The sequence below is a fragment of the Haliotis rufescens genome, unplaced genomic scaffold (assembly GCF_023055435.1).
Source record: "Haliotis rufescens isolate VD_foot unplaced genomic scaffold, xgHalRufe1.0.p SCAF_7, whole genome shotgun sequence".
Taxonomy (NCBI): Eukaryota; Metazoa; Mollusca; class Gastropoda; order Lepetellida; family Haliotidae; genus Haliotis; species Haliotis rufescens.
The window spans coordinates 26,904,907-26,932,367 of NW_025964361.1; the positions used below are offsets into that span (position 1 = coordinate 26,904,907).

At 41.0% G+C, this 27,461-nt stretch overlaps 2 protein-coding genes across 3 annotated transcripts in view; both read right to left on the minus strand.

Annotated features, from left to right (window-relative positions):
- LOC124137513 overlaps positions 1-27,461 on the minus strand; it is a 493,827-nt gene that overhangs the window by 355,140 nt on the left and 111,226 nt on the right. The window lies entirely within an intron of this gene.
- On the minus strand, positions 265-26,961 carry LOC124120919 (multiple epidermal growth factor-like domains protein 10). Of its 2 annotated transcripts, none has more exons than XM_046483826.2 (11): positions 26,772-26,961; positions 23,766-23,806; positions 20,489-20,540; positions 19,604-19,771; positions 14,660-15,307; positions 14,207-14,291; positions 8,533-8,562; positions 8,225-8,251; positions 7,806-7,862; positions 2,713-2,734; positions 265-1,820 (listed from the first exon to the last, which is right to left on the minus strand). In XM_046483826.2, the coding sequence occupies exons 2-11, from the start codon at positions 23,766-23,768 to the stop codon at positions 1,761-1,763; spliced, it is 1,152 nt and encodes a 383-aa protein (XP_046339782.2). In that variant the 5' UTR covers positions 23,769-23,806; positions 26,772-26,961; the 3' UTR covers positions 265-1,760. The 2 variants fall into 2 exon arrangements, with proteins under 2 accessions (XP_046339782.2, XP_046339781.2); XM_046483825.2 differs by lacking the exon at positions 26,772-26,961 and adding an exon at positions 26,109-26,268.

The following is a 27,461-nucleotide window of genomic DNA, read 5'->3' on the forward strand; positions in this document are numbered from 1 at the left end:
TATATTTATGCTATATATATTGTGAAGTGAAACTCAAATAAACAATTTGTCTGTCTGTCTGTCTGACTGTGCGTTTGTAGACGTCCACAGTAAAACCAACGAGTACAAGAGACCATAGTCGGGAAAAACACACTCCATTTCCGCATACTGACACGGATATTGGCCATCGATACATCTTTTATTTCCCAGTCCAGCTTAATTAATCATTTAAAAATGTCTCGTATCATTTCCGTCAAATATAGAGAACAACACTGAAAATCAGCACACACTTCAAATAAGATTTATTTAGAAAAATACCCTTTCTCATGACGGGTCATAATGGTATATGAATCACACACACAGACTACGTACAAGCCAGAACATGTCAAAACACATCCAAAATTGAATTTGTACATTATGCAATGCTACAATGCGCTAGACGTTACTAATGCAATGTCACGCAATCAAGGCAGATAGCGAAAACTATTTACATGTGTAAAAAACATACACTCTAATTGACATTCTGTGTAAAGTACACTGAGAGAAAGGAAAACATCAAAAGGATGAATAAAATACTTGTCGGCCCCACGTCTGAAGGAGGACACTTCCAAAGGTAACCTCCCAATTGTCAGATGACCCAACCATCAGACGGCCTGTACCGGGTAAGGAAATTTGAGTGCACTGGTAATTGTTACCTGTTTGCCTTAATGTAAAGTAGATCAGCCCTACACAAATGACAGAGAACAAAACTATTATTGCTCAACCCCAGCTTCAGCAAATGTCCAACTGCATCCAAAAATTCTAGGACGCAGCAGTCTCCTCTCAGTACACCTTCTTCCTGGGTGGGAGAGCAGCATCAAAGGCATACTACATGTGGGATTATACTTATAAAGTAATGTTTTTTCGTAAAAGAGGTATCTGACGTAATGGGGAAAATTGGTTTGTAAATGTCAAAGAGCCATTTCTTATAAATATGTCTAAAGTTTCACAATTATAGAGCTAAATATATTATTGAATATTACTGGCAAAATCCAAGTGAAGTTAAAATTAAACAGTTGTTAAAATTAACAGTAAAACGCTTATAATTTACATCGCAAAATATATCAAATCATGCTTCTATTAATAACTGACTCCCTCTGATATAGAAGATTTAACGTGCGCTTTCCGACTGCAGCGTATTTCGCACTCCCTCTGCCATGTATCTGTAAATTGTATGACGAGGGACTTGTAGCCCAAGTTTTCTGTTTGAATAAACTTCTGTTCTGTTCATGTTATGGAGAAGTTAATCTGTTTATGAGTTCTAATCTTTCTATTATTTAATTAACTTGATAAGAATGCAAAGTAAACTCTAAGGTCATAGGATTTCATTAGCATACACTGAGTCCCATGGTCTATATCATTGAAACAACCGGGCAAAGACCAAACACAACTTATACACGCTCACAATCTTGAAATCTTTATCACATGACTTCCTTTGTTCGCAGTTGGATTAATTAAGTAGGTAAGACTAGGCAGTGATACTGGTCACTGGTCTGGCAGGTGGGGCGTTTGACAATCGGGACCCTTCCAAACTTTCCGGGTTAGACTTGGTCCCGAGTAATCATACATGTATCAACCGAGTCACCAAGCCTGATCACTTGATCCCGTTAGTCGCAACTACGACAAGCATGGGTTGCTGAAGATCAATTCTAACTCGGACCTTCACGGGTCTGTATTGTTCAGTATTGGCCTGGCATATCGTCATTTCCAAAATTATCTACGTTAACATCACTAGCTCTTTCTTATTCTGTTGAATTCTCTAGTGCAATCCGTCTTTCTGCAACTATTCCAACAGGTATCTCCTGCAAAATAAACGAGTAAATTGGTATTGTCTTAACAATAAATCATTAAAGAATATTTAATAATAAATACCTTCCTAATAGATCGGATGTCTCGGTTGTCACAATATCAATCACTGCCTTTATCCAGGGTCGATGACTTACAGGCCGCTGTCAGACAGCGGGAATATTGCTGCATATGGTATATAACAACAAACAAACCTGTACATTTGGCAATAATCTGGTACAATATGCGCGTCTATATTATTGTCCGGTCTGGCGAAAATTAATAAACAGTCAGTCTTTGACAAAGGGAAACATGCAGGTGCTGGACAGGATTCGAGCAGTTGATTATCAATTGCTTATAACCCATCGGATTAATTTTCACATTTGTAACAATAACAATAACAATTTGCCCTACTTTTCTGAGAATGTATTATATTCTGTTGTAGTATTTTTTGTAGGAAATGTCCCGTTCTTCAATCCTGCGTCATGGACTGATAGTCAAGTGCAAGTAGTTGCGTGTTATGCTGTATGCATATGTGTCAGGCACTTTTGAGATCCCATTCACTTGATGGAAGAACATTTGTAACATTCCCAACAAAACACTTTCTATGTCAGTTACTATCGATCCTACTACTGCTTAGGGAGCATGGGCACTGTTTCCCAGGTGTTCATGGCCTTCTGCTATATAACTACATTACAATAATGTCTACATTGCAGATAGTGACGAGTGTCAGAAAGAACACCCTTTTTTATCATTTCCTTTGCGATAACACAAGGAACCACAGAAAATACGTCTAGATCTCTTGCTCCTCTCTGTCCCAATTTGTAGGATATGTTGGTGGTTAACTGTATTATCTTATCCTCATCTCCATGTATTATTGTTTTTTTAAAGTGTTAAATATTAACTCACTGATCTGTCTGTTACCGTTTCACTGCAACAAGAAAAAAAGACAGATTAGTCTGGCACATGACACAGAATGGAGATATCATATAACAGATGTATACAAATGTTGGTTTATTTGATGAAATCTAAAAGTGTTGTGACGAATAAAATATATTACTTCCTTAACTACATAATCAATTTAATGTATATAATAATAGATCATTACGAACCGGCTTTACACCATTTATCTGAGCAGATACAAGTTTTATCTCCCACTGTGATATTGTTGGAAGATGGATAAAGCAGCATACAATTATACTCAACCACTCAAAATTTCAATTAATATTATACTTAACAACATTTGTACCCTTAAAAACCCATATGACCAATATCATTACGTTACTACTTAAGTGTTTGTTTATATCATTAAATCAACAGTTACTTTTCTTTCACGTGTCCAGTAGGATAGATAGGCAGAGGTGAATGATCAGGCACACTCTTGATCATTTGGTAACACGTTTAACAACGACTTAACTGACATCATTCTGTTTGAGGTTTGAGGTGTTCATAAGCAAAATGACGGAGCGTGACATTTAAACTGTCAAGGGGATGTCATTAAATTTAAATTAAGGCACGCCTGTACGGAGGTAAAATAAAGGCAATAGAAAAATACAGGTTTTGTCTCTTGTAATGGACCACAGCGACACGTGGAACTTGAGGCCCTCCTATGTAAAGGGGTCGTCACACCATGACGTTCTGGTCAACGTTCTCTGAACATTTCAATCGTTCAATTTTTGAGCGTTCTAGAATGAGGATGACACATCTGGCGTGTGATTAACGTGTGCCTAACGCATGACTAGCGTGTGTCTAACGCACGAGAAGCGTGTAACAGCGACCAAGTAAGATACCCCTGAAAACCATTAGCGTGTGCTAACGTGCCACTGGCGCGCGACGAACGATTTGTCAACGTTAGACGAGCGTGTTGAGCGTGTGACTAACGTGTGAATAACGACAGAATAGCGACTTGCTGGCGTGTTATTTTTACGGTGCGCTAGGGGACCGTTCAGCGGTCGTTGACAGGTCGCCAGTGAGTCGTTCAATGCAAAGCAAACGATTAGTAACAACAAAGTAACGCTAGAGTAACGACTGACTAACGATAGCCGAACGCGTGCAACGCTCGGCGAACGTTAGTAAAACGTTCCACGAACGTTCTTAAACGTTCTTCAGCGTTTAAAATTAAACGTTGAAGAACGCTGGTCTCAGTGAAAACTTTTGTGCATGTTCAAAACTTTTTTTCCGGACCAGCGTTCTCCGCCGATTCCCGGCGATCACCGACGTTCAATAGCGTTCACACAACGCTCTTCTGGCGCTATCCCAGCGACCATGGGCGACTACCAACCTTTCCTCAAACGTCATAGAACGCTGACCAGAACGCCATGGTGTGACGGCCCCATAAAACGGATATACAACATTTTAGAAAATACCACACAACAGACGCTGGAGTTGAAGAACACCCGATGTTTTCGAATTACTATCCTTAAACTGTCATGCCAAGACAAACCTTCATTAGATACACAAATCCGGATATCTACGTTGATATTATATGTTCAAATGACTTCAGATGTCAACAATATATACTCACACGCAAAAGAAACGCAAGTGGTTTTAAGCAAATAGGTAACAAACACGGAACCATAAATTGATACGAGTGTTAGCATGTAGTGAAGCCTGATGGTGTTATCAATATTTTTGGTCGCATTTTGTAAGCCCCGAGTAGAAACGCAACATAAAAAACGAATCGCCAAAACACACCATTTCAATGAATATGTGGGTATCATGCAACCATTTCTCGCGAAATCGAAAATGCACGGACTGTCACGAACTGTAGTGGGTATAAAACTGTGGACCTACCACTCCTTGGTCAACAATGCCACGCCTAACTCAAATTCAGAGAAACCAGGCTATCGGACGTTTGGAAGCTGGAGAGTCTGTCCAAGAGGTTGCCCGTCATTTCAACGTTAACATAACCACAATTTACCGTCTCCTGCATCGATACAATGCTACACAGACCACAGATGACCTTCCTCGACAACATCGGCAGATTACCCGTTAACACCAGCGACATCCGTTTCTAACTGCAAGTGAAAGTGCTCGACAGACCATAGGAACACATAATCGACACATTAGCCGGGACACTGTGATCCGACGTCTCCGTTTCAACAACCTCAGATCTAGATGTCGCCGACCAACACGTCCTCATGTTCTCCAACCACGGCATCGACAAGTACGACTTCAGTGGGCACAGGGTCATCACAATTGGCGTCATCGTGCGTGGAGGCGTGTTCTCCTCTCTGATGAAAGTCGCTTTTGTGTCTCCCATGCAGACGGAAGAGTCAGAATTTGGCGGCGTCGAGGTGATCGTTTCGCTGACAGAAACGTTGTGGAAAGGGATCCATGGGGTGGACCTAGCGTCATGATATGGGCAAGGATTGGACTTAATGCGAGACTTGGACCCATGTGCTTTCTGAATGTTGGTCATGGTCGGGGACACGGCGTCAAGTGATCAGACCCCACGTTGTTCCATGTTTTGCACAACATCAACAACACATTTTCCAGCAGGACAACGCTCGTCCCCATGTTGCCAAAGCTACCATGGCCTTTCTGCAACAACACAGCATCCGTGTTCTACCGTGGCCAGCCCTCAGCCCTGATCTGAACCCCATCGAACACTTGTGGGATGAATATTCAAAGGCGTCTGCAGAATGTGCGCCCAATCTCTACAACTGCCGATGAACTACGCACAGCTGCTCTGGATGTGTGCAGGAGGATCCCTAGGGACTTCACAAATCGTCTGATCCACTCAATGTACAGGAGATGTGTGGCAGTGATCAATGCTAATGGTGGTCACACCAGGTATTGACTGACATTTTGGGTATTGACCCGAAACTGTGTAAGTCCTTAACATCTAAAAAAACCCACCAATTATGTCATCTGCCTTTTTATCTGTCTATGACTGTCTCCAGTCAAATTTTTGTCAATCTTGCCCTATAAGTATTTCTTGTCTTTACTGTTGAAAATAAATAACATGTATACTGCATACTCGACTTGCGTTTCTTTTGCGTGTGAGTATATAATCCATACATAAAGACCACCAGACATCAGAACGGATAGTCACGGAGCTGTGCTCCAGAGATCAGGGTGCCATTAAACAAGAAAAAAGTAATAATGAAAACGTGGTAATAGGTTCACACGTATATCATTAGCGGCTAATTGAATCAATAGGTGACAATATGAAAGAACAAACTCCCAATTTACACCGACAATGATTACTGATCAATTAAATTAAATCATTGCAAATACACAAGCTGATGAGCTAAGCAACTGCGTAGCAGTAATAAAATGAGAGTAGCTAAAACAACACTTTGACAACATATTGACAAGATGCATAGACAACCAATTAAGACTATAGCGAGCAATTAACACCTGGAAGGTAATAAACTCAAAACCCTAATAAGTGAATAACCTCACTACAATAAAATATAATATCAAACTAGTCTCATAGACTAAAGTCACATTGGCCTGGCAAGGAAATTCTAAACTTTCCAAAAAATGTTAAGTACTTGACCTAAGGAGTATCTAGACTCACTATCAATAAAAAGGGTACTTGACCAAAAGAATACTTTGACTCTCAATAGTAAAGAGGTACTTGATCTAAACTAGACAACTGCGGGAAGGTTGGTTATCCACGGATTACTAGAAAAACGATGTATGAAAAAACCCTAGCTAATAACCAGAGTCAGTACTAGATTAACAATGCCCCGTAATCACTTACGAACGAAACCTGAGTTTCGAATGACCACCCAGTTGCAAGACGACCCGTAAACAGTCTAACAACGCCTGGAGGTAAAGACAAATGAATTTGACAAGGGTTTTTATACGAGTGCGCTGACGTTGGAGGGGACAACCTTTCCTGTTCAGCCGGAAATGCAACAGCCGAGCTTAACAAAGTGTGTTTCTTACATAGGGAAAACCCGAATAGCAAACTACTGAACCAATGCGGAAGATGTAAGAACCAAAATAAAGCGCTGAACATAAGCTACCCAACGGTACCACTAACGATTTACAGACAGGTGTGTACAATTATGGAGGTGGCAAAAATGACCATAAATACAGGAGAAATATCTACAAGTACTTGCTAATCCCGCTTCCGTGTGCAAATCCTAGTCACAAAAAACATTTACAACACATGAATAAGGTAGCAAACACATATGAGATAACATATATCACATAAAACGGTGATGCCATTAATAGCTAGAGAACAAAATTTACGGATCACTCATTCTTTAACAAGGAATGCAAAGACACTGGACAACGACGACTGCCGGACTTTGCTGAATGGTGACGGAAGCCGAACAATTAAAGGAGAGGGGAGCGGTGCTGTCACTAGACCGTGACAAGACTGGTTTTTCGACCTGGTGACAAATATATTGGGGCAAGAATATATATTCAAGTTTTGTGGAACATTGATCACATCGTATTATTCTATAGTTTTGGAGACAACAGAGAACTTACCCAGAGGTCCCTGCAGCCAGCCTATAGCTAGTACCTCTGTCACAAGCCAGCGAGGTGTGATGCTTCCTCACATTTTACACGGTCCATTTAACAAATTACATTTGTTTGTCACCTTCTACAGTTTTAAAAGCCGACACATTCAGATAAATATATGTTACAAAATGGTTAACTTTTAATGAGTAAATAGGGGGAAAAGAGGGAAAACGGTTTTCGGTTCTGTATTTATTTCTTTGTTTACAGTGGTTTTATTACTCCACAGGCAGACATCGAGATTCCGTCACTTAATGTGTAAAGGTATATTGTCATCGTCCTCACTGTCGCCGTTTTATTAGCGTATGGGTATGGGTATTAATAACAGAACAATCTGTACTGAAATGTTTCGATTAGGTCCCTCTGCTCAGTTCTCACAATAAACGTGTTTGTTTACACACAAGGGGAAAGTCGTGATTATGATGTGGGAATGGCGTAAGTCATCACTGCGCGGAAGTGTGAAAAGAGAGTATAGCTAAATACACGTGCTTTGGTAATGATAACATTGAACGCGTTACCTCAAAGGGACCATTTCGTCGTTCTTGCTGATAGAACTGCCTTTCTCTGTGGTTGACCTGACAAGAGAATTTGACACATACCATTACAGAGCTATAATTGTGCATTCATCTAGCTGATTGAGATGGCTTAAAATCACAGGCTATTTCAGATATTGTTATATATAGTATAGCTAAACACTTGTGCTTGCCATAGCTATGCATGTCATAATAGCCGACTAACGGGACCGGGTGGTCAGGGTCGCAGACTTGATTGATGCATCCCAATTGCATGGATCGATGCTCATGATATTAATCACTGGATTGTCTGGTCCAGACTCGATTATTTACAGACCGCCGTCATATAGCTGATATATTGCTGAGTGCGGTGTTAAACAACAAACCAGCCAACCAAAGTCATAGCTATCATCAGAACACGTTACCTCTTAGGATCCAATTCGTCGTCCTCGCTGCAAAATAATTGACATACCATTACAGAGTTACCTACGCACCACTGGGATATGTGATACATTTTTAGGGTATTGCATATTGTTCAGCTAAGTCAGACAATATTTGTAGGGTAGACGGAAGCCGAAATTTACAAACCTTCATTAGATAAACAAATCTAGGTAAGTACGTTCACATAACAACAACTTCTGATTCATGTTCAAATGACAGAGCTCTACATTGAAAACACCATATGCTTATATCTTATTCGCTCAATCAGAACAATAAATTTTAACTGATTTACCTCCAACAACAGCGCTTTCTCCTCCAGAGCCTGAAAGGTACAAATGTGTTGGTAGGTTCCATGAGAAAATAATTTATCATATTATCATGTTTATACATGAGAAAACAATAGTTTGAATATCAAATGATGGCATATACACGTATTCACCTAAATGGACAAACACACAATGTCATCACGCATACCCATCCAAAAATCTTGATATGATAATTCTGCGTTAGGATGATTGAACACATTTCTGATATCACTTGTGATAACTCAATATAGACTATCATTTTCTCCCTCTCAAGCAAGGATTGAGATCCCTTCTTTGGCTTATTTGTATTTTTTAAGTGAGGGTAATGACAGCGCCAAGGTTCCATAGAATCTAATTCCATTCAATATAGTAACTTGAACAATCTCGTCAGAAATGCCTACCAAGACACGTTTAATTTCTGCATTCATCACACTTGAAGTAAACCAACGCGACTGACAATATTAGGTTATACATATAAGTACATTGAACACTACCCACAGGTTGAATGCAGGAATACCTTGGTCAATAGATCAATAAATATACACTAGTTATCATTGTTAATCATGCTAAGAATACTACTTCTATTACACTATTGCCAATAGTTCTGTATTTTTTCTGTCAACAAAAGTCGTCTTCACTGTCCGCTTATTTACACTCAGTCATTTGAATAATACTCTTCCATTGCCCAGTGCTCTAGCACAAAATCTGAGTATTTCTACCAAGATGCAGATAATTAAAGAGGTTGAGTGATATAACGCCTAAGTAATCAGAGGTAGTGTTCTTAGAATTATTAACTTACCTACATTTCATAACTGCCAGAATACACAAGAGGGACTGGCGGGCTCTGACATCTAGTCATCTTTGGATAACAGAAAGTGACCTAGTCTGCAAACACCTTATATGGTTTTCACCTTACATGGTGTTAATCAGAAGACGTTAGGAATGTGCACAATCCATGGAAATAAACTGAACTACCGGTATATTCGCACACCTGTGACCTCACTTCCGGTTCCTACAATGCCATTTCGTTTGCCTTCCTGTTCTGAAGATTATACTTCCGGTATGTTTCCGCTACGGTTATTTCATCACTTCCGGTGAGTCGTATATCAATTGCAGATCTTATAATACTAGTCGTTAACCTCTGATCTTCCCTACTCCCAGCAGACAATAATGATCAAAAGGCTGGTTCCAAATCCCTTAGAGACGGTTCAGGCGGTAGTCTCGCAGTGGTGTTCCTCCTATATGTATTATATATGTATTATAAATTATATAAATTATTATTTTATTATTTCACTGATGGTTCCAGCGATAGCAAAATAACCAGTTTCCAGATTCTGTTTTTGTATGCGTATGACAGTTGAGTTCCAGATACAAATTAATGCCAAGGCTATAAGCATAATGATTAATTGCAGATAATTAAATAAAGTAATTTTCGCAACCACTGGTCCAATTACTGTGACACTTTACATGTGTCTGCTAAGTTGGGTGCTTGACATTTAATGCACATGGTTTGGCAGCCATATCGGATTCAAAATTGCCACAGTGCATTTACATTTTGGGGTAGATGTCTTCAAAATCCTTCTCTTCTGAATCTGCATGATGAAATACTTCAAACATTTCTACGAATTGTCTCCATACATCAAACTGTCACACCCTGAATCCACCCAGTACTTACTGAGATGAGATCCTTTTTACCAGAAGATATACTGAACAACAAAAGTTCCTGTGACATTGAATAAGATTTAATGCAAAGTTATGTTTTTTACCAAATCTGAAACAATTTCGGTTTGCAACAGATAAAAGATTCCTGTAAGTGTTCAAATGGTTTAATTTGCCATACTGACTTCAGAAAATGCGTGAATGCATACAAAAACATGAACATGCCAAAATGTAAATTTACAAATCAATAGTGTGTGTGTCCACCTCTGGTTGCGATGCAAGCAACACATCTTCGTCTCATGGAATGGACCAGGCGTCGCACAAAGTCCTGTGGGATATCTGTCCATATTTGCTGTAGCATGTTTCGAAGTTACTGGAGTGTCTGTGGAACACGTGGTTGACGTCGAAGGCGCCGATCCATCTCTACCCACATGTGCTCGATTGGTGAGAGATCAGGGGAGCGAGCCGGCCAGGGGATGACATTCACGTTGTTTGTTGAAGAGAATCCTGAACAAGTCGAGCAATATGTGGCCGGGCGTTGTCATGTTGAAGGTAATGCCTGGGCCATGACGACGCAAAAACGGTAGAACAATAGGACCGATGATCTCGTCGCGGTAGCGCTGTCCATTGAGATTTCCCTCTACCACTATCAAACGGGTCTTGCTGGAATCGCACCCCATACCATAACGATGCCGCCCCCGACCCGATCTTCTTCCATGACACAATGATTGACGTAACGTTCACCTCGACGTCGGTACACTCGAATCCGTCCATCGCTGTGGCTGAGGTGAAAACGAGACTCGTCAGTGAATAGAACTTGTCCCCACTGCATGGCTGTTCAGCGTAGACGCTGTCTGCACCATTGTAGACGTGCTTGACGGTGGTTTCCTGTCAAAATGAGACGTCTGCCGGGTCTTCTGGCGATAATCCCTGCACATCTGAGGCGGCGACGTACAATTTGTGAAGATCGTCGAAGGCCAGGGATGCTTCTTGCAGTCACTGTTGCTGGCTGGAATCGATTTCGTAGGTGTGTTGTTCGAATCCAGTTGTCTTGTCGATTATTGGTTACGCGTGGCCTGCCACTCCGAGGATGGTCTCTGACTGCATTCGTCTGTTGCCAACGTTGCCACAAACACCAAATGGTGTTTCTGTGGACGTTAAATTGTCTTGCAACATCACGTTGGTTCGATCCTGCTTCAAGCATACGCTCATTTCGGACAGGCGTGGCATTTCGTAAGGTTGAATAATTGCGTAATATTGTTGTTTTTCTGAGTGGTTGTTGTCAGCACGATGCTAAACAATGCATATGGAATCCCGTTAACGCACATGCTTTCATACCCATTCTTTGGTAGTGAAATGCATGGGGCTTCCATAAAAGTCAACCTTTGCATGGAATGCATGCTTTTCTGTAGCAGTTGCGTTTTTGTGCCTTGATTCCATACATGTACTACAATATTGAAAACCAAACTTTACTTGTTTGAAAAATACAACAAAATATTGGTGTCACCGGAACGTTTGTTGTTGAGTACATATGGTTGAATTTCTGAACTATAATTTGTCTGTGGTATTGTCTGTGTTGATCGAGGAACCATATGAACCATTAGCATGGGTTTCTTTTCGTCATATATATATATATATTCCTACTTTTGTATATGTCTTCAGCTGCTAGAATATGGGAGATAAATGCACTAGACCTTTCTAAACTTCATTGGAGTTTTATATGTATCAAATCTCTCCCAGAATGTGTGGGCAAGAACTTGTGGGAGGAAAATATGTATTGCAGTTCTTTGACATTTAGCTATTTGGTGAAACCCACGAGCACGAATATAGTGCTGTCAAACCTAATACCGGTATTCGAATCCACAAGAATAGTTTTCTGGCGTGCCCAAGGGACACGATTTGTGGCGCCTCATACACCTGGGCCACTGGTGCCCCCTAAGAAATAATGGGTAATAAATAAATTATGACACACGCACGAGTGTCATATTGATTTTACAAAACTCGTATACAATTCATTTATTACCCTTGCTCCCGCAGTCGCTCGGAAAATACAAGAATACACTCGTTTGTAAAAAACAGCATGACATACACATCTCTGCATAGTACTATGACAAACCTTATTGTCCTGCAAAAGAATTCGATATGTATAGTTACATTGTCATTTCCAAGTCTTCCTCTTCTCATTTCTGGTGCCCCTCGCCGTGATATTGCTGGAATATTGCTAAAAGCAGTGTAAAACCATACTCACTCACTCACTTCCTCTTCTCTGCCACTTGCTGATCCCATTTCTTGTCTGAAATGGCGGATGAAAAAGGTCTCCAAGATCTCGCCATAGCTTCTGATGTAGATATGCATGCATAAGCTGGAAGCCTGCATCCTATCCGTGAGGCTGCCACAGTAGTGTCTAATATGGGCTGTTATAGAACATCATAGCACTCTGGCAGTTTGAGTTGTTCTTCCATGCGTAGCGGGAACAGCTTGGAAAACCACAGACTGCTTGGTCAAAAAGGATGATGCCGCAAAACGTGTCATCCAAATTCCTAAAGACTCTATCTGGAAGTGACCATGGAAAAATAGCGCTTAGGCAAACCGCCGTTTCCAGGTCATGGATAATGGGTCCACTTGAAGGGCTCTAAGTGAACTGACGAAAACTGGGAGTTTGTTGCTTGGGCAAGTGGCAAAGAAATCCAGATATAGGGTGCCCCAAATCGATGTTATCCACTTTAACACTACCGAATGGAGGGAGAATTCCGTTGCCTCAATCATGTCCTTCTGGAAAGATTTTCTGCCAACATGTTAACCTCCATTCTGCAGCTGATCGAGTCTGCCAAGGCTCTTAAAAAGTAGCTGGGTGAACCAGGAACCCCAGTTGCAACAACAAAATTCGTGTTCTGCTGAAATTGATTTCTGCTGATAGGAAGTTGTCTTTTTATCCACGAAACCTGACTAGATGTATATGCACACACCTGATGATCGGGGCTGTGCTACGGATGAACCCTTTAAGCAGCTCAAACGGGGTTTCAAACCGGGCATGATATTTTTTTATGATAAATATGTTCAATCAACCCAGCACAGGAATGACACAAATTCTAACCTTCTTTCATTCCCGAGGACTGATTCATAATCCGATCTATTATCATTGTCATCCGGATGATGGCTTGGCTGGTGTAATCCATGGTCCTGAGGTGACCGCCGGCCAAGCTCAATCCCGTGATGTCCAAATCTTCAAGGGACCGTTGTACGGATCCCGTAATACAGTGGTATCCATAATAAATATCTTCTACCGACCCGGCTGTGCAGCACCCCTAGACGAATGGCACGGTGTCCATATCTTTCCTGGAACCGAGGGTCAGAGGTCTACCGACCCCCACCGTATTGCACCACAATACATTCATGGACATGATTTCTTCTATGGCATCCTTACCAGTAGGCCCCGTAGCCTTCTTTCCTTTTGGGAAGTGGATGCTTCAGGGCCAGGATGCGTTGTTGCTAAATTGCTTCAAGTTCCTCTATAATTTGTGAACAGGTGCTTGTCAAACAACGCCTACATATCCGCCTGTACATGTCGACATCTCGTCTCCAGTTAACAGAGAGTGACGCTACGCTACCGTAACAGGTCAGGTGCGGATCCCCGGAGACCTAGCGTTTCCCGCACTCTATGCAGGTTAAATATACAACGGAGAGATAGACGTCATGCTTCCCAAAACACATCACCAATTAATTACTTACGTGATCAACCAAAATTAATATACTAAGTATGACTCTTACCTGAAGATACAATATACATTAAATACAGTGTGACAAACTACCAAGTTGAGCCAGAATTACCACACATTATAAAATAATTAATACGTCTCTCAAATGGTAGGAGCGCAATTCGTGTTATGTGGTTAATTTGTGAAATTCATTGTATTTGTGCCACTGTAAACTGGTGAATTTTACCTCTATATTTAACTTATAATACAATTACGTGTACATCCATGATGACAAAACAGTACTTACAATATTATCACCACGGCGGCGATGATGATGATGACGACGACGAGGATAACGATGACTGGTACCCCAACTTTAACTACAATCGATCCTGTGCACACAAAAATAGGGAGTCGTACACACTTAGAAAACGGAGGTCCATGTCACATATTTGCATGTATTTATCTATACACCCAAAGGGCATTGTTACTGCTAAACTAATTCAATAATAGTCAAATCCTGACAATTGATCTGCATAATCCGTGCAGTTAAAAAGCAGTGATGGAACGTTTGCTCGTCGGTTACACTTCAAATATTGATGAACACGCATAGATCAAGAACTCAACTGCAGTCCCCTGTTTATCGGATGCTCACGAGATGCTCACATCAATGATCTTTTAATATTTTGCTTGACTGTACGTCTTGCTACATGTGTCACTGTTGTAAATACCAAACTGAAGATTAACTTAATATACTCACCATCATTGGAAGTATTTGGGACTGGCGATGTAACAGCTACACAGTCTTCGGTGACGTCAACTGACGCTGGCACGTACTGACATTCGGTCGAACATATCCCCTGTTTGGTTGTTGTATACAGACGGCACTTGTCGTCTTTACAATCAGTTCCACATCTGCGATCACACAGTGTACCATGATAACCATCTGCACATCCTTGCACGCATGTCCCATTTTTGTGACAACTTTCGTTACAGCCATGACACTTCTGTTTACACGTGGAGCCATAGTATTTACCACTGCAATCGACACAAGAGCCGCTTCTGGGAAGGCAAATCTTCTCCTTACAGCCTGTGGGACAGGTTTTGTTGCAAATTCCCCCCCAAGAACCTGGTTTGCAGTTGTTGGAGCATTCACCCGTGTCTTGTTTACACAAAGGTTTGCCCGCGTTACCCGGTGCACAGTTTCCTGGACAGTTCTCTTCACAAGTATCACCATAGAAACCAGCTTCGCAGTACCTGTTGCACACTCCTGACTTGTACCACGTCCTACAGTTGGGGCAGTGCACCTGGCAGTTTGATCCCCTGTAGTTCGGCTTACAACATGTGCACCCCGCGTCGTGGCAGTTCACTCCAGTGTTTCTTCGCATACGTCTGAGCTTCCAAACAGCTGAAGAAAACTATGATTATTAATATGTCATCCTGTTTAGAAAGAATATACATTTGGAATATCACAAAATATCCACGCAGGTGGGGGAAGAATATAGGAAACAAACAGGAAATGGTTATTCGATGGTGATATAGTTCATATGGGTACCATAGTAGTGTTTTAGACCTTAGATTTGCAGAGTTTCTGCGACTGTTTTCAGTCTTGTGACGTTCTGATGTTTGTGCGTCAAATCAAATGTTCAAATGTTTGCATGTACTTTCTTTCTCCGGGCAGTTTTTGTACTATGTGAGAATTCAAGAGAGTTTGCTCAGAAAAACAAAATGTGAAATGCTGGACTTCCTCATTGATAACATCTACGTAAAAGTTGAGGTAAGGCATTAAGGCAGGAAATAGGCATCCCCATGGGCACCAATTGTGCTCCCCTTCTTGTGGATCAGTTTCTTTATGCATATGAATAGGAATTTCTGCTCGGATTGGCAAAGTCCAAACACAGTAACTTGGCCAAGAAGTTTAACTTAAGCTTCAGGAATATAGAGGATCTGATATAGTCCAATAACAATCAAATAGACAATTCCCTTCCACTGATTTGCCCATCGGAACTAGAAATAAAGGAGACCAGTGGCACCGCCTCATCTGTTTCATACTTAGATTTATACATAAAGAGTGACAAGACAGTATGAAAAGAGGGATGAATTCAACTTTCCGATTGTCAATTTTCCCTTCATGTCGAGCAATATTCCAGCAGCTCCAACGTTTGGTGTTTACCTTTCGCAAATGTTGAGATACAATCGAGCATACTGTTTGTGCCAAGATTTCGAAAAGCGTCATACGACGTATGCTCAGAAGTTGTTGATCAACGTTACAACATATACTGCCTCTGTGAAGCTTTTAAAATGTTTTATTGCAAATCCCTATTTTGACTTGTACCATTTGTTCCGGTGTTTTTTTTAGGTGAACAATTGACTTGCCTTTACGTGTGTAAGTGACGGGTGCCACCGGTGTTGCAGGATACGCTCATCTTTTCGCGATCACCTGGCATCATGACTACTTGATGTTGATTCACAAACTCATGCTCATGATATAGTCGGAATCGTACAATCGAGATTACTATTGGATATGGAAAGGCTTTTGTCCTTTTATTTACATATGTGTAGCACGGTTACTCTGCAAGCAAACATTAGGGGGTGTCTCTGCTGTCAGTCTTCCACAAATTATTCCAGACACGACTATTATGACGGACGTTAAAACCATCGAAAGGTATTGTGACTCAATAAATATGACGTCATTGTCCGAGGTAGACATCAAAAACTAAAATATTTCTTATAATTGACTAGTACTTGCAGACAGTTGCATTCTTCATACGTCCAGGCATAATCTGCGAAAGTCATAATTATGGAATGCTGTAAGGGACATTCTCGCGATCTCGTATTCTCGCGATCTCGACTTTTGGAAACGAGCTAAATATGTTCAAAACAAGAGAATGCGAGATCGCGCAAATCGCCAAAATCTCGCGTTCTCGTGATCTCGCACTGTCGTGTTTTTGCTACATAGCACTTTTTGTCAAAAGTTGTCAACGCGAGAAAGCGACTTTTGACATGATGCAAATTATCGCATTCAAGCAATTTCGTCTTCGGTTGTCAAAATAGGCAACAAAAGCACAAAATCGCGAGAATGCGGCATTTCATTTCCCCGAGATCTCGCATTCTCGTGTTTGGGCATATTTCAAAAGTCGAGATCGCGAGAATGCGGGATCGCGAGAATGTCACTTACAGTATTCCATACATAATAGCTAACGTTATCACAGTTCTGTGCCTAACCATGATCTGATCTACAACAGATGGTGGATATACATATCTTTTCTATTTACGCTTGTATTGTCTTATAACGGAAATTATATGACATTAAATGTTATGACGAGTGTCAGCTTAATGTGAAAGGCCAGTGGCTCTTACTTTTAGTTTATTTAGTGTCGGTAATATCCGTCTTCTTTATAAGATATGATGCAATGTGATTATAATAATATGTTAATGTGTTAAATGTTATTTGACACAAACAAAACGTGAAGCATAATGCACACCGAAATGTTTACATCGGATTATGTACGTGACCTTCCCCCTAGCATCGAATTAAGAAGCATGGTTGCAGTCACTGATCACTTGGGACATTGTTTAGATGGAAACGGAAGTTAATTGTGACTTCAAGACATTGTCAAGAAATGATGTAGCCCGGAGGAAGGTGTGTAGTACACCTTGGAAATGACCTAAAACATCGCCGGACACAGTGATTTACTTGTATGTACCCTTGAGATAGGACCACCTTGGAAATGACCTAAAACATCGCCGGACACAGTGATTTACTTGTATGTACCCTTGAGATAGGACCACCTTGGAAATGACCTAAAACATCGCCGGACACAGTGACTTACTTGTATGTACCCTTGAGATAGGACCACCTTGGAAATGACCTAAAACATCGCCGGACACAGTGACTTACTTGTATGTACCCTTGAGATAGGGCCACCTTGGAAATGACCTAAAACAACGCCGGACACAGTGACTTACTTGTATGTACCCTTGAGATAGGACCACCTTGGAAATGACCTAAAACATCGCCGGACACAGTGACTTACTTGTATGTACCCTTGAGATAGGACCACCTTGGAAATGACCTAAAACATCGCCGGACACAGTGACTTACTTGTATGTACCATTGAGATAGGGCCACCTTGGAAATGACCTAAAACATCGCCGGACACAGTGACTTACTTGTATGTACCCTTGAGATAGGACCACCTTGGAAATGACCTAAAACATCGCCGGACACAGTGACTTACTTGTATGTACCCTTGAGATAGGACCACCTTGGAAATAACATAAAACATCGCCGGACACAGTGACTTACTTGTATGTACCCTTGAGATAGGGCCACCTTGGAAATGACCTAAAACTTCGCCGGACACAGTGACTTACTTGTATGTACCATTGAGATAGGGCCACCTTGGAAATGACCTAAAACATCGCCGGACACAGTGACTTACTTGTATGTACCCTTGAGATAGGGCCACCTTGGAAATGACCTCAAACAACGCCGGACACAGTGACTTACTTGTATGTACCATTGAGATAGGGCCACCTTGGAAATGACCTAAAACATCACCGGACACAGTGACTTACTTGTATATACCCTTGAGATAGGACCACCTTGGAAATGACCTAAAACATCGCCGGACACAGTGACTTACTTGTATGTACCCTTGAGATAGGACCACCTTGGAAATGACCTAAAACTTCGCCGGACACAGTGACTTACTTGTATATACCCTTGAGATAGGACCACCTAGGAAATGACCTAAAACATCGCCGGATACAGTGACTTACTTGTATGTACCCTTGAGATAGGACCACCTTGGAAATGACCTAAAACATCGCCGGACACAGTGACTTACTTGTATGTACCATTGAGATAGGGCCACCTTGGAAATGACCTAAAACATCGCCGGACACAGTGACTTACTTGTATGTACCCTTGAGATAGGGCCACCTTGGAAATGACCTAAAACATCGCCGGACACAGTGACTTACTTGTATGTACCCTTGAGATAGGACCACCTTGGAAATGACCTAAAACATCGCCGGACACAGTGACTTACTTGTATGTACCCTTGAGATAGGACCACCTTGGAAATAACATAAAACATCGCCGGACACAGTGACTTACTTGTATGTACCATTGAGATAGGGCCACCTTGGAAATGACCTAAAACATCGCCGGACACAGTGACTTACTTGTATGGACCCTTGAGATAGGACCACCTTGGAAATGACCTAAAACATCGCCGGACACAGTGACTTACTTGTATGTACCCTTGAGATAGGGCTGCCGCTGCGCGTGAAGGGGGAGGTAACTGATTAGAATAGTGGATAACAGGCGAGATGGGTTTAATGCTGCTTGTAGCAATATTTCATACATGTTCCATGTGTTATTTGTATGATGAAACTGAGGAACTAAACATTCAAACTACATGGGGGTCAACATTGAAAGACGATGGCAGTTAGTGATCAAACACATGCTAAAACAATTTCGGAAGCATGGTTAATGTGTGAAAATGTACAATGATTGACTATATACTTCTGAATGAGCCCATTATTTGCGAGTATAAAGGAGTAGATTATTGAGATAAGCATACAATGGCGACAGCTGAACTATTTGTTACGGCATGGTCGGTCACTTACCGGTGCATGCTATCATCCAGCTGGCACTAAAGAAATAGAACATTTTAATGTAATGTATACAAACCTCTTTCAATTATATCATGACAAGAACCATCGATTCTGCATTTCCCGTTTCTACACACTGGATCGCACGGCATGTTGCAAAGCTCTCCGTAATATCCATCAACGCATTTCAAGCATCTCATGTTCAGGTCACATTGTAGACAGTGGTGTGGGCAGAGTTGTTGAGAACCTGGCAATGTTATAGTAAAACATGTCATTTTTCAAATAAAACAACTCGGAAAACGTGGCACTAAAGCTGCATTAACATTAGCCGTAACATATAATATGGGACTATCATAATGTGGGCTTATCATCTGTCATGAAGAGGTACACAATGAGTGAGTGAGTGTAGAATTGGGCGCATGTCTTATGCGTTTACCATATTGGTGGAGATAAGTCGTATATGTGATAAGTATCTTTCCCGTATTTCATCTTAAAGAATCAATTATTTGTATGCGATGTCATTAAATATCAATAAAAACCTACGAGCACGAGTATGGTTCTGACAAGCCTAGAAACATAATCCGCGCGTACAGGGATTCGAACCCAAAATCATAATTTCCTTACACGCCCAAGGGACGCAATTCTGCTCAGCATATTGCGGAACCTCGGATGACTGGAATACAGTGAAGCAACATACTGAAACGGTTAGAGGTACTTAAAACATTTAATATCAAAATAGTTAATGAAGTCACAACGCATGTTTGCTTAAGTTTTCTCTAAAGATTCATGCGTTTCAAATGCTATTTGGGAACATGGACATAAATGTTTGATAGCAATGAAGACGTCTTCACGATGGCAGCTACGATGTAACCAGATCAATGTTAAAAATATTATTATAAGAACCTCGAGCGAGATTCTTGTGTCTTAGCAATAACGCACTCAGAAAAAAAGATAATATACTTACTTATCACTTTCACCAAAGTCAACATGAACCATAGCCACCTTCCTTTCAAATCCTGAAAATTAAAAGTAATAAACACCATTTATCTTTGACACATCCTTAAAAATGTCATGTTGCTCAGAAATTGTGCTAGCACATCGAACTCTGTGTGTGTGTGTGTGTGTGTATGTGTGTGTGTGTTTGTGTGTGTGTGTGTGTGTGTGTGTGTGTGTGTGTGTGTAATACCATGTTTATGCTATAGCGGTAATCATGCAATGGAATCTTTAAGTGGGTTTTTCTCACGATTATGAAAATGTTTTTGTTGCTTGTATTTGTGTGTAATGCCGTTTTTAACAGTGATAACACAACATGACCGCTTCAAATCTGGCGGAAAGCCTGAAGTGGTGAAGATTGTCCACGTTACTCACGATAACCGAGTGTTGCTTCAAACCAAGGGTCATATATAATCATGGCAACCTGTGATTTAAACCCACGAATAACAACAAAGAATAGTAACTGGTGATGAAACATGGGTCTACAACAATGACTCCGGGTCAGAACGTCAACCCATGGAATTGCACCATTCTATTTCTCCGGCACCAAAGAAATTCAAGTCAGATCAGTGAAGAAAGTTATGACCACTGTATTCTGGGTTGCAAAGTTGATCCTTGTTGATAACTTACAAAGTCAAAAGACGATAACCGATTCCTACAATGAATGAACTAGTTCATGTTTATTTAATCCTTCGTGTTGAGGAGTGATTGGGAATTGGCATCACCTATTGAAAACTATTGGGCATGTGCAACAACGTCTTTCTATGCCAAATATTAGGGTTGCCATAAAATGCATAATGTTATTTCCGTGTATTCCTATTGTTATTAAAGGAATATAGATATTGCATGCAATTAGTTTCATACAGGTTTGTTTGTTTGTTGTTTATCGACACACTCGGCAATGCTACATGACGACTGTTTGGAAATAATCCATTCTGGGCCAGACAATCAAGTAATTTACATCATGAGCATCGATCTCCACGCTATCGGGATACAATAACATGCATCAACCGAGTCAGCGGCACTGATAACCCGATCCCATTAGTCGCCTCTTACGACAAGTATAGTTGCCTTTTTACGGCAAGCATGGTTGCTGAAGACCTATTCTAACCCGGATCTTCATGGGTCGAAATTAATGTGAAACATGACCATATTGGAACTGCTTCAATAACAAATGACAGGAATATTTACACATATTCCAAGCGTGATGAAATGAGATAGAAAATGTGTGGTGTTTTCTGTCATACAACATAGCTACATGTATGTAGTTTCAGACGTACAAAAGGTATAGCTTGTTGTATTATATAATAGATTAGATGGATACAACAACAAAAAACCTGAAAAAAGGTTTGCACCATCAGGACTGAAGACAACTTACGGTTATAGCAAACAAAGGAATGTTCTTAAGCTTTGAAAGAAAAACACATGGAATAAAAGGTAGCCACACCATCCTTCGTTTCGAACCATGGTTGAATGGTTGACAAATATTCATTTCATAACGTACGTCAAACAGACCGGTGTGTCAAGAGATCAATAATAAACATTGGCAAATGTATGCGATATACATGTGAAATAGGCGTGTTATAATGACATGTTTACTCTTTTCAGCAACACCTGGTGTCGTCATTGATTTTCAGTGATCCATGAATACAATTTTCACCGCTATTTTGCCTTCTACACCCAATGGATTCGGTTTTATGTGACAAACGAAACTTGGTATTCTCTGGCTTCGATCAAACGATTGAAGTTGTTATGTTTCATTAATTATGATAAATTGATCGAAGTTGTTATGTTTTTTTGATAATGATAAATCGATCGAACTTGTTATGTTTTACTGATAATGATAAATCGGTCGAAGTTGTTATGTTTTATTGATAATGATTAATCGATCGAAGTTGTTATGTTTTAATGACAATGATAAATCGATCGAAGTTGTTATATTTTACTGATATGATAAATCGGTCGACGTTGTTATGCTTCATTGATAATGCTAAATTGATCGAAGTTGTTATGTTTTATTGATAATGATAAATCGATTGAAGTTATGTTTCATTGATACTGATAAATCTATCGAAGTTGTTATGTTTTACTGACAATGATAAATCGGTCGACGTTGTTATGCTTCATTGAAAATGATAAATCGGTCGAAGTTGTATGTTTTATTGATAATGATAAATCGGTCGAAGTTGTATGTTTCACTGATAATGATAAATTGATCGAAGTTATGTTTTATTGATAATGATAAATCGGTCGAAGTTGTCATGTTTTACTGATAATGAAATATCGGTCGAAGTTGTTATTTTTTTAGCATGTGAATGATACGACTGATATGCCATGTTAATCATGCAAATGTGATGAAGTATGAATACCATAGCTGAGAAACTGTTATTGTAGAAGCCTTACTGTTTCTGGAGGAAGAGGAAGTTATAGGCTCGGCGAATTGCTGAAGCCCTTCTCAGATGGCACTCTGTTACATGTAACCATACAGCTAGTATAACTCCAAAATGAGTTAGTGTGGTTTTAATATTCTAACAATATCATGGCGGGGGACACAAGAAATGGGCTTCACGCATTGTATCCATCGCTCCAGTCTAATCAAGGAACATCATGATAACGCAACGGCATAAATAACATTAGTCCAATATATTTAACAGTGTATCACCCATATAAAATAGTTTGATGTTCTGATCATGACGATTTCAATGCTCATATAGCTGCATAGATACTGGGTTTGAATCCCAGATTCTCCGCGATAATGTTTCTTATCAGCGCCTTGCCGGTGCTCGTGGGATTCACCTAAGTAATGCTGCTAAACGTCTAATTCCTGCACCACCCCTGGCTTCCACACATGCCAGCCCAACCCCACCCCAAGCCCGCTCCAAGCCCACCCCAAGCCCACCCCAAGCCCACTCCAAGCCCACTCCAAGCCCACCCCAAGCCCACTCCAAGCCCACCCCAAGCCCGCTCCAAGCCCACCCCAAGCCCACCCCAAGCCCGCTCCAAGCCCACTCCAAGCCCACCCCAAGCCCACTCCAAGCCCACTCCAGCTAACATAAAACTGTCAGGCCCCGATATGACTGACATAATAATTCAAAGTTGCATTAAACCGATATACTCACGATGCTTACCAATGTTGAGCTTCAGTGCATCATGTTGTGCTATCATGAAGCCTGGGGAGGTAAGACTACTATGTTATGTAAGACGTTAAATATTTGTGTTATGAGAATGTTTCTTTAAAGGCCACTTACCATTGAAAGATTCGTGACCTCTGGTGAATCTGTACACGGGCCTGCAATGGAGGAAGTGGAAGAGTCAAGACGTACATCAGAGCTCACGGCTCGGTCAACGGTAACATATAAACAACGGACGCATACTTGCTCGTTCGTCAGATGTACACCTTTAAGTCTAGCTTCATAGAGCATACCAGTGTCATGCCAATTCAGTTATTCAAGGTAATTGTGTTATAGCTGGACAACGTCACGCCGAAGACCCAAGTTCGATTCCCGACATAGGTACAATGTTTGAAGCCCATTTCTGGTGTCCCCCGTCGTGATATTGCTGGAATATTGCTAAAAGCGGCGTAAAACCATACTCATTCACTCACTCCAGCTGGACAAAACAAGTTGGAAATAATGGCACAGTAAACGGCAAATCAAATATACTGTTGAAAAATAAGACTATATAAACCTTTTAATAAATAATCCTAATTTTAACAAATGCTTGATAATGCAGTGCTTTAACGAAAATGCATAGCTTTAAAGAAATCGTCTAAGGCGCTGTAATTAGTTGTGCAGAGTCGCGTCCCATAGGCTTGCCAGAAACCTATGATGGTGGGTTGGAATCCCTGTTCGCACGTTAATGTAACTGAAATACTGTTCAAAGGGACGTTACACCAAACCCACTCACTCACTCACAACACAACTGATAAAAGGATTAGTTTATTCTCGATGACCTCGGCCTTCCCCCTGAACGAGGAACTCGTCGCTGTTCTGGCGGAACGCTTTGTTCCTTACCACAGTACTGTCCATAAATTGTTTGACTTTGTTGGAAAGATTTGTGTGGGCGGCGATAAGGCGATCGTTAGGACTACCCTGAAATTATTGTACATTTGCAAATCAAAATTAGTAACGTTGTCGATGTCAGAATCCATGACTGATGATTTGTTTACATAAACAATAGGCGCAACATTCGCTGTACACAGTGATGCGGTAATCAACAATGATGGACTATGGTACTCCGGACCTATTGGAATACTGGATTCCACAAAATCATGTTCAAATGATGCCTACAGGAACTTTATCTATTTTCCTAGATTAGACATCCGCTGTCAAAAATAAGCTACGCATGTCGAGCAAAGGCACATTTCAATACAATTTACACTGCACTCAGCAATTTCCCAACTGCATAATGCACAGGCCTATACACTCGCGTCCGGGTAGAGCAGACTAAAGAGCTTTCATACATTGATAACAGCATGAGTGTCAATCCTTCCTGCCTGAGTACAAATACTTACAAACAGAACAAGTCACAAACAGGAATAACCCGTTCCACCTGACCCTATCTGTTCAACTCATGAACAAGGCGGTAATTTGAGATTGCAATATCACGTTCCCTCTTTGGCGGAGCTGACATGCTGTTCAAAGTAACTAATACTGATCACAAACACACTCTTAACAGGTGAGGTGAAACGGCCTTGTGTTTTTTCTTCCGGTTCAGGATATAGCAACGTGCATGCACACATGCTAAGCGCTTGCTGGGTCAAGTCTAGACTTAAGTCGGTTTATTGTGCCAGCCCACTAACATTGTAGTTTAACATGAATACCCCACTCAGACACAGTAAACTGACTCCCAGCCGACTAGTCTTTGTTTTATTTTATTCCCCTAATGCCGAGATCGCCTCCCGGAGAGCGGAAAGTCCGGGGTTCGATTCCCGGCCGCGTCATACCAAAAGACGTTAAAAGATGGTACTTGTTGTTACCCTGTCGGGCGCTCGGCAGTAAAGGGCTAAAACAAGGACTGATCGGAGTCCGTATACTGTGTCTGAGTGGGGTATTCATGTTAAACTGCGGCATGGTATCTCAGTGAGCTAGTCCGAAATACTACAAACAGCCACACACACATGCACTCTTTCGGTATGACGCGGCCAGTGGATCGAACCACCGACCTTCCGCTCTCCGGGCAGACGCCCCACAAACTCAACAACCAACAAATTACTATTGTGATCAGACTATTATCATCCATCCACCTGCATGTAGTTTCAGGTCAACATGACCTATCTTATCACATAGATATACTGCCGTAACCATTTGAAGGTGATACTGAGTGATACAATAACTTCTATATTTGCGTGACAAAACTTGTCACTGTGCCCCACACAATGCTTTACGTGCAGGGCCCCGATCCACAAAGCGATCTCACTGCTATGATTGTAGTAAGTCAATGTTAAAGTATGGGAGTTTCGATCATCTTAGCGCTAAGATCGTTTTGTGAAACGGGGCCCTGGTGTACATTTCCAGCATAGATCGTGGCGTTGAAATCAGCGCACTTTGTAAAGCAATTCTCGCTAAGTACATATATGACATTTCCCTTACCTGTAGATGAATTCTTATTGACAAGATTTCTGTCACTACTCACGCAACCACACAATTGAGCCTAATTGTGAAACGAAGTGTATCACACAAGAAGACCTTCACAATAAACACGGAGCACAGTCCGCAGGTCTGCACTTGTGAGCCGTTTCAAATGTGTCGTAACACGTGGTTGAGTAACATCTATGAACATTACCATGCATGTCCAAAAAAACGTCATGGCTTTAAGTCGTTTTGATTCAATTACAGTAAACTACGGTTATAACGAACTCAAAGGGACCACTTATTTTAATTCGTTATAACCGTAGTTCGTTATAAGCAAATGTACGGAATATATACAGCAAATAGACGGGACCCCAAAAATAGTTCGTTATATCCGTGTTCGTTATAACCGTAGTTTACTGTATTGCAAAAATGGCAGTGTGCTCATGTGTGGATATGCGGATTCACATACATGGAACGAATGAGGAAGTTCAAATATGTTGGCGTTATATATAGTCTGCTTGAGGTGTGTGTCATAGAAAAAACTGACGTAATCTGTCAGTAAGGCACTTTGTTGACAAAAGTGAATTAAAATGATGGGTTAACAAGATTACCACCATCGTACTGACAGACACTGTCACGTGTTACACATTGTCAAACATAAGATCAATTAACAGTACTCACCCTAACGAGTCTCCTGCCAACTGCGGTGAGTGCAGGGTTGGTATGTGCACGTAATGTTGTAAAGGGGATATGTCTTCACCTCCTACGCGTGAACTTTGACCATGTCTCGTAAATCTAAATGCATTCATGCAAAGAGCACAGTGAATCACTTTCTTTATGACCACTCGAATAATATTAATGTACCAGGCAAGCTCCTGTCATTCAGTTATATAAAACATGTATTCAGCTTATCGGAAAATTGCAAGCTGTTTTGAAGAAGGTTATTCATAGTGGCCAACGTGATAGAGCGCTCCGAGCCTGGGAGGGGAGTTGCAGAGTTGCGTCCCTTGGGACCGGAAAATGTTTCTAGGTTTTGTCAGCACCATACCCGTGCTCGTGGGTTTCACCGAAGTGGTAAACGTCCTATTAACACGAGAATGATGAACTACATAGAAACACATAGAGCGAATCTGGAATTATGTTTTTATTCAATTCAGTATATGATGTTACAGAGTAATACGTCATGTGGTATACTTATAGGATGGAGGTTACATACCTTTACCACAGACAGCAAAATTTAAGTTAACAATCTGGAATTGTTGGTATATCCAAGATCGTATGTTTTCTGGCACGCTTAATTCAGGGAGTGATCCATGCACAGCGGATAACTGCGCCTTAAACGACAGAGCCCCAAGTGGCACCCGCTGATAC

Coding starts and splice junctions, on each gene's coding strand:
- LOC124120919 (XM_046483826.2), bottom strand. Junction 8,563..14,206: donor GCCGCCGTGGTGATAATATT/GTAAGTACTGTT, acceptor TGTACCTTTCAG/GCTCTGGAGGAGAAAGCGCT. Junction 1,821..2,712: donor AAACGGTAACAGACAGATCA/GTGAGTTAATAT, acceptor TTTATTTTGCAG/GAGATACCTGTTGGAATAGT.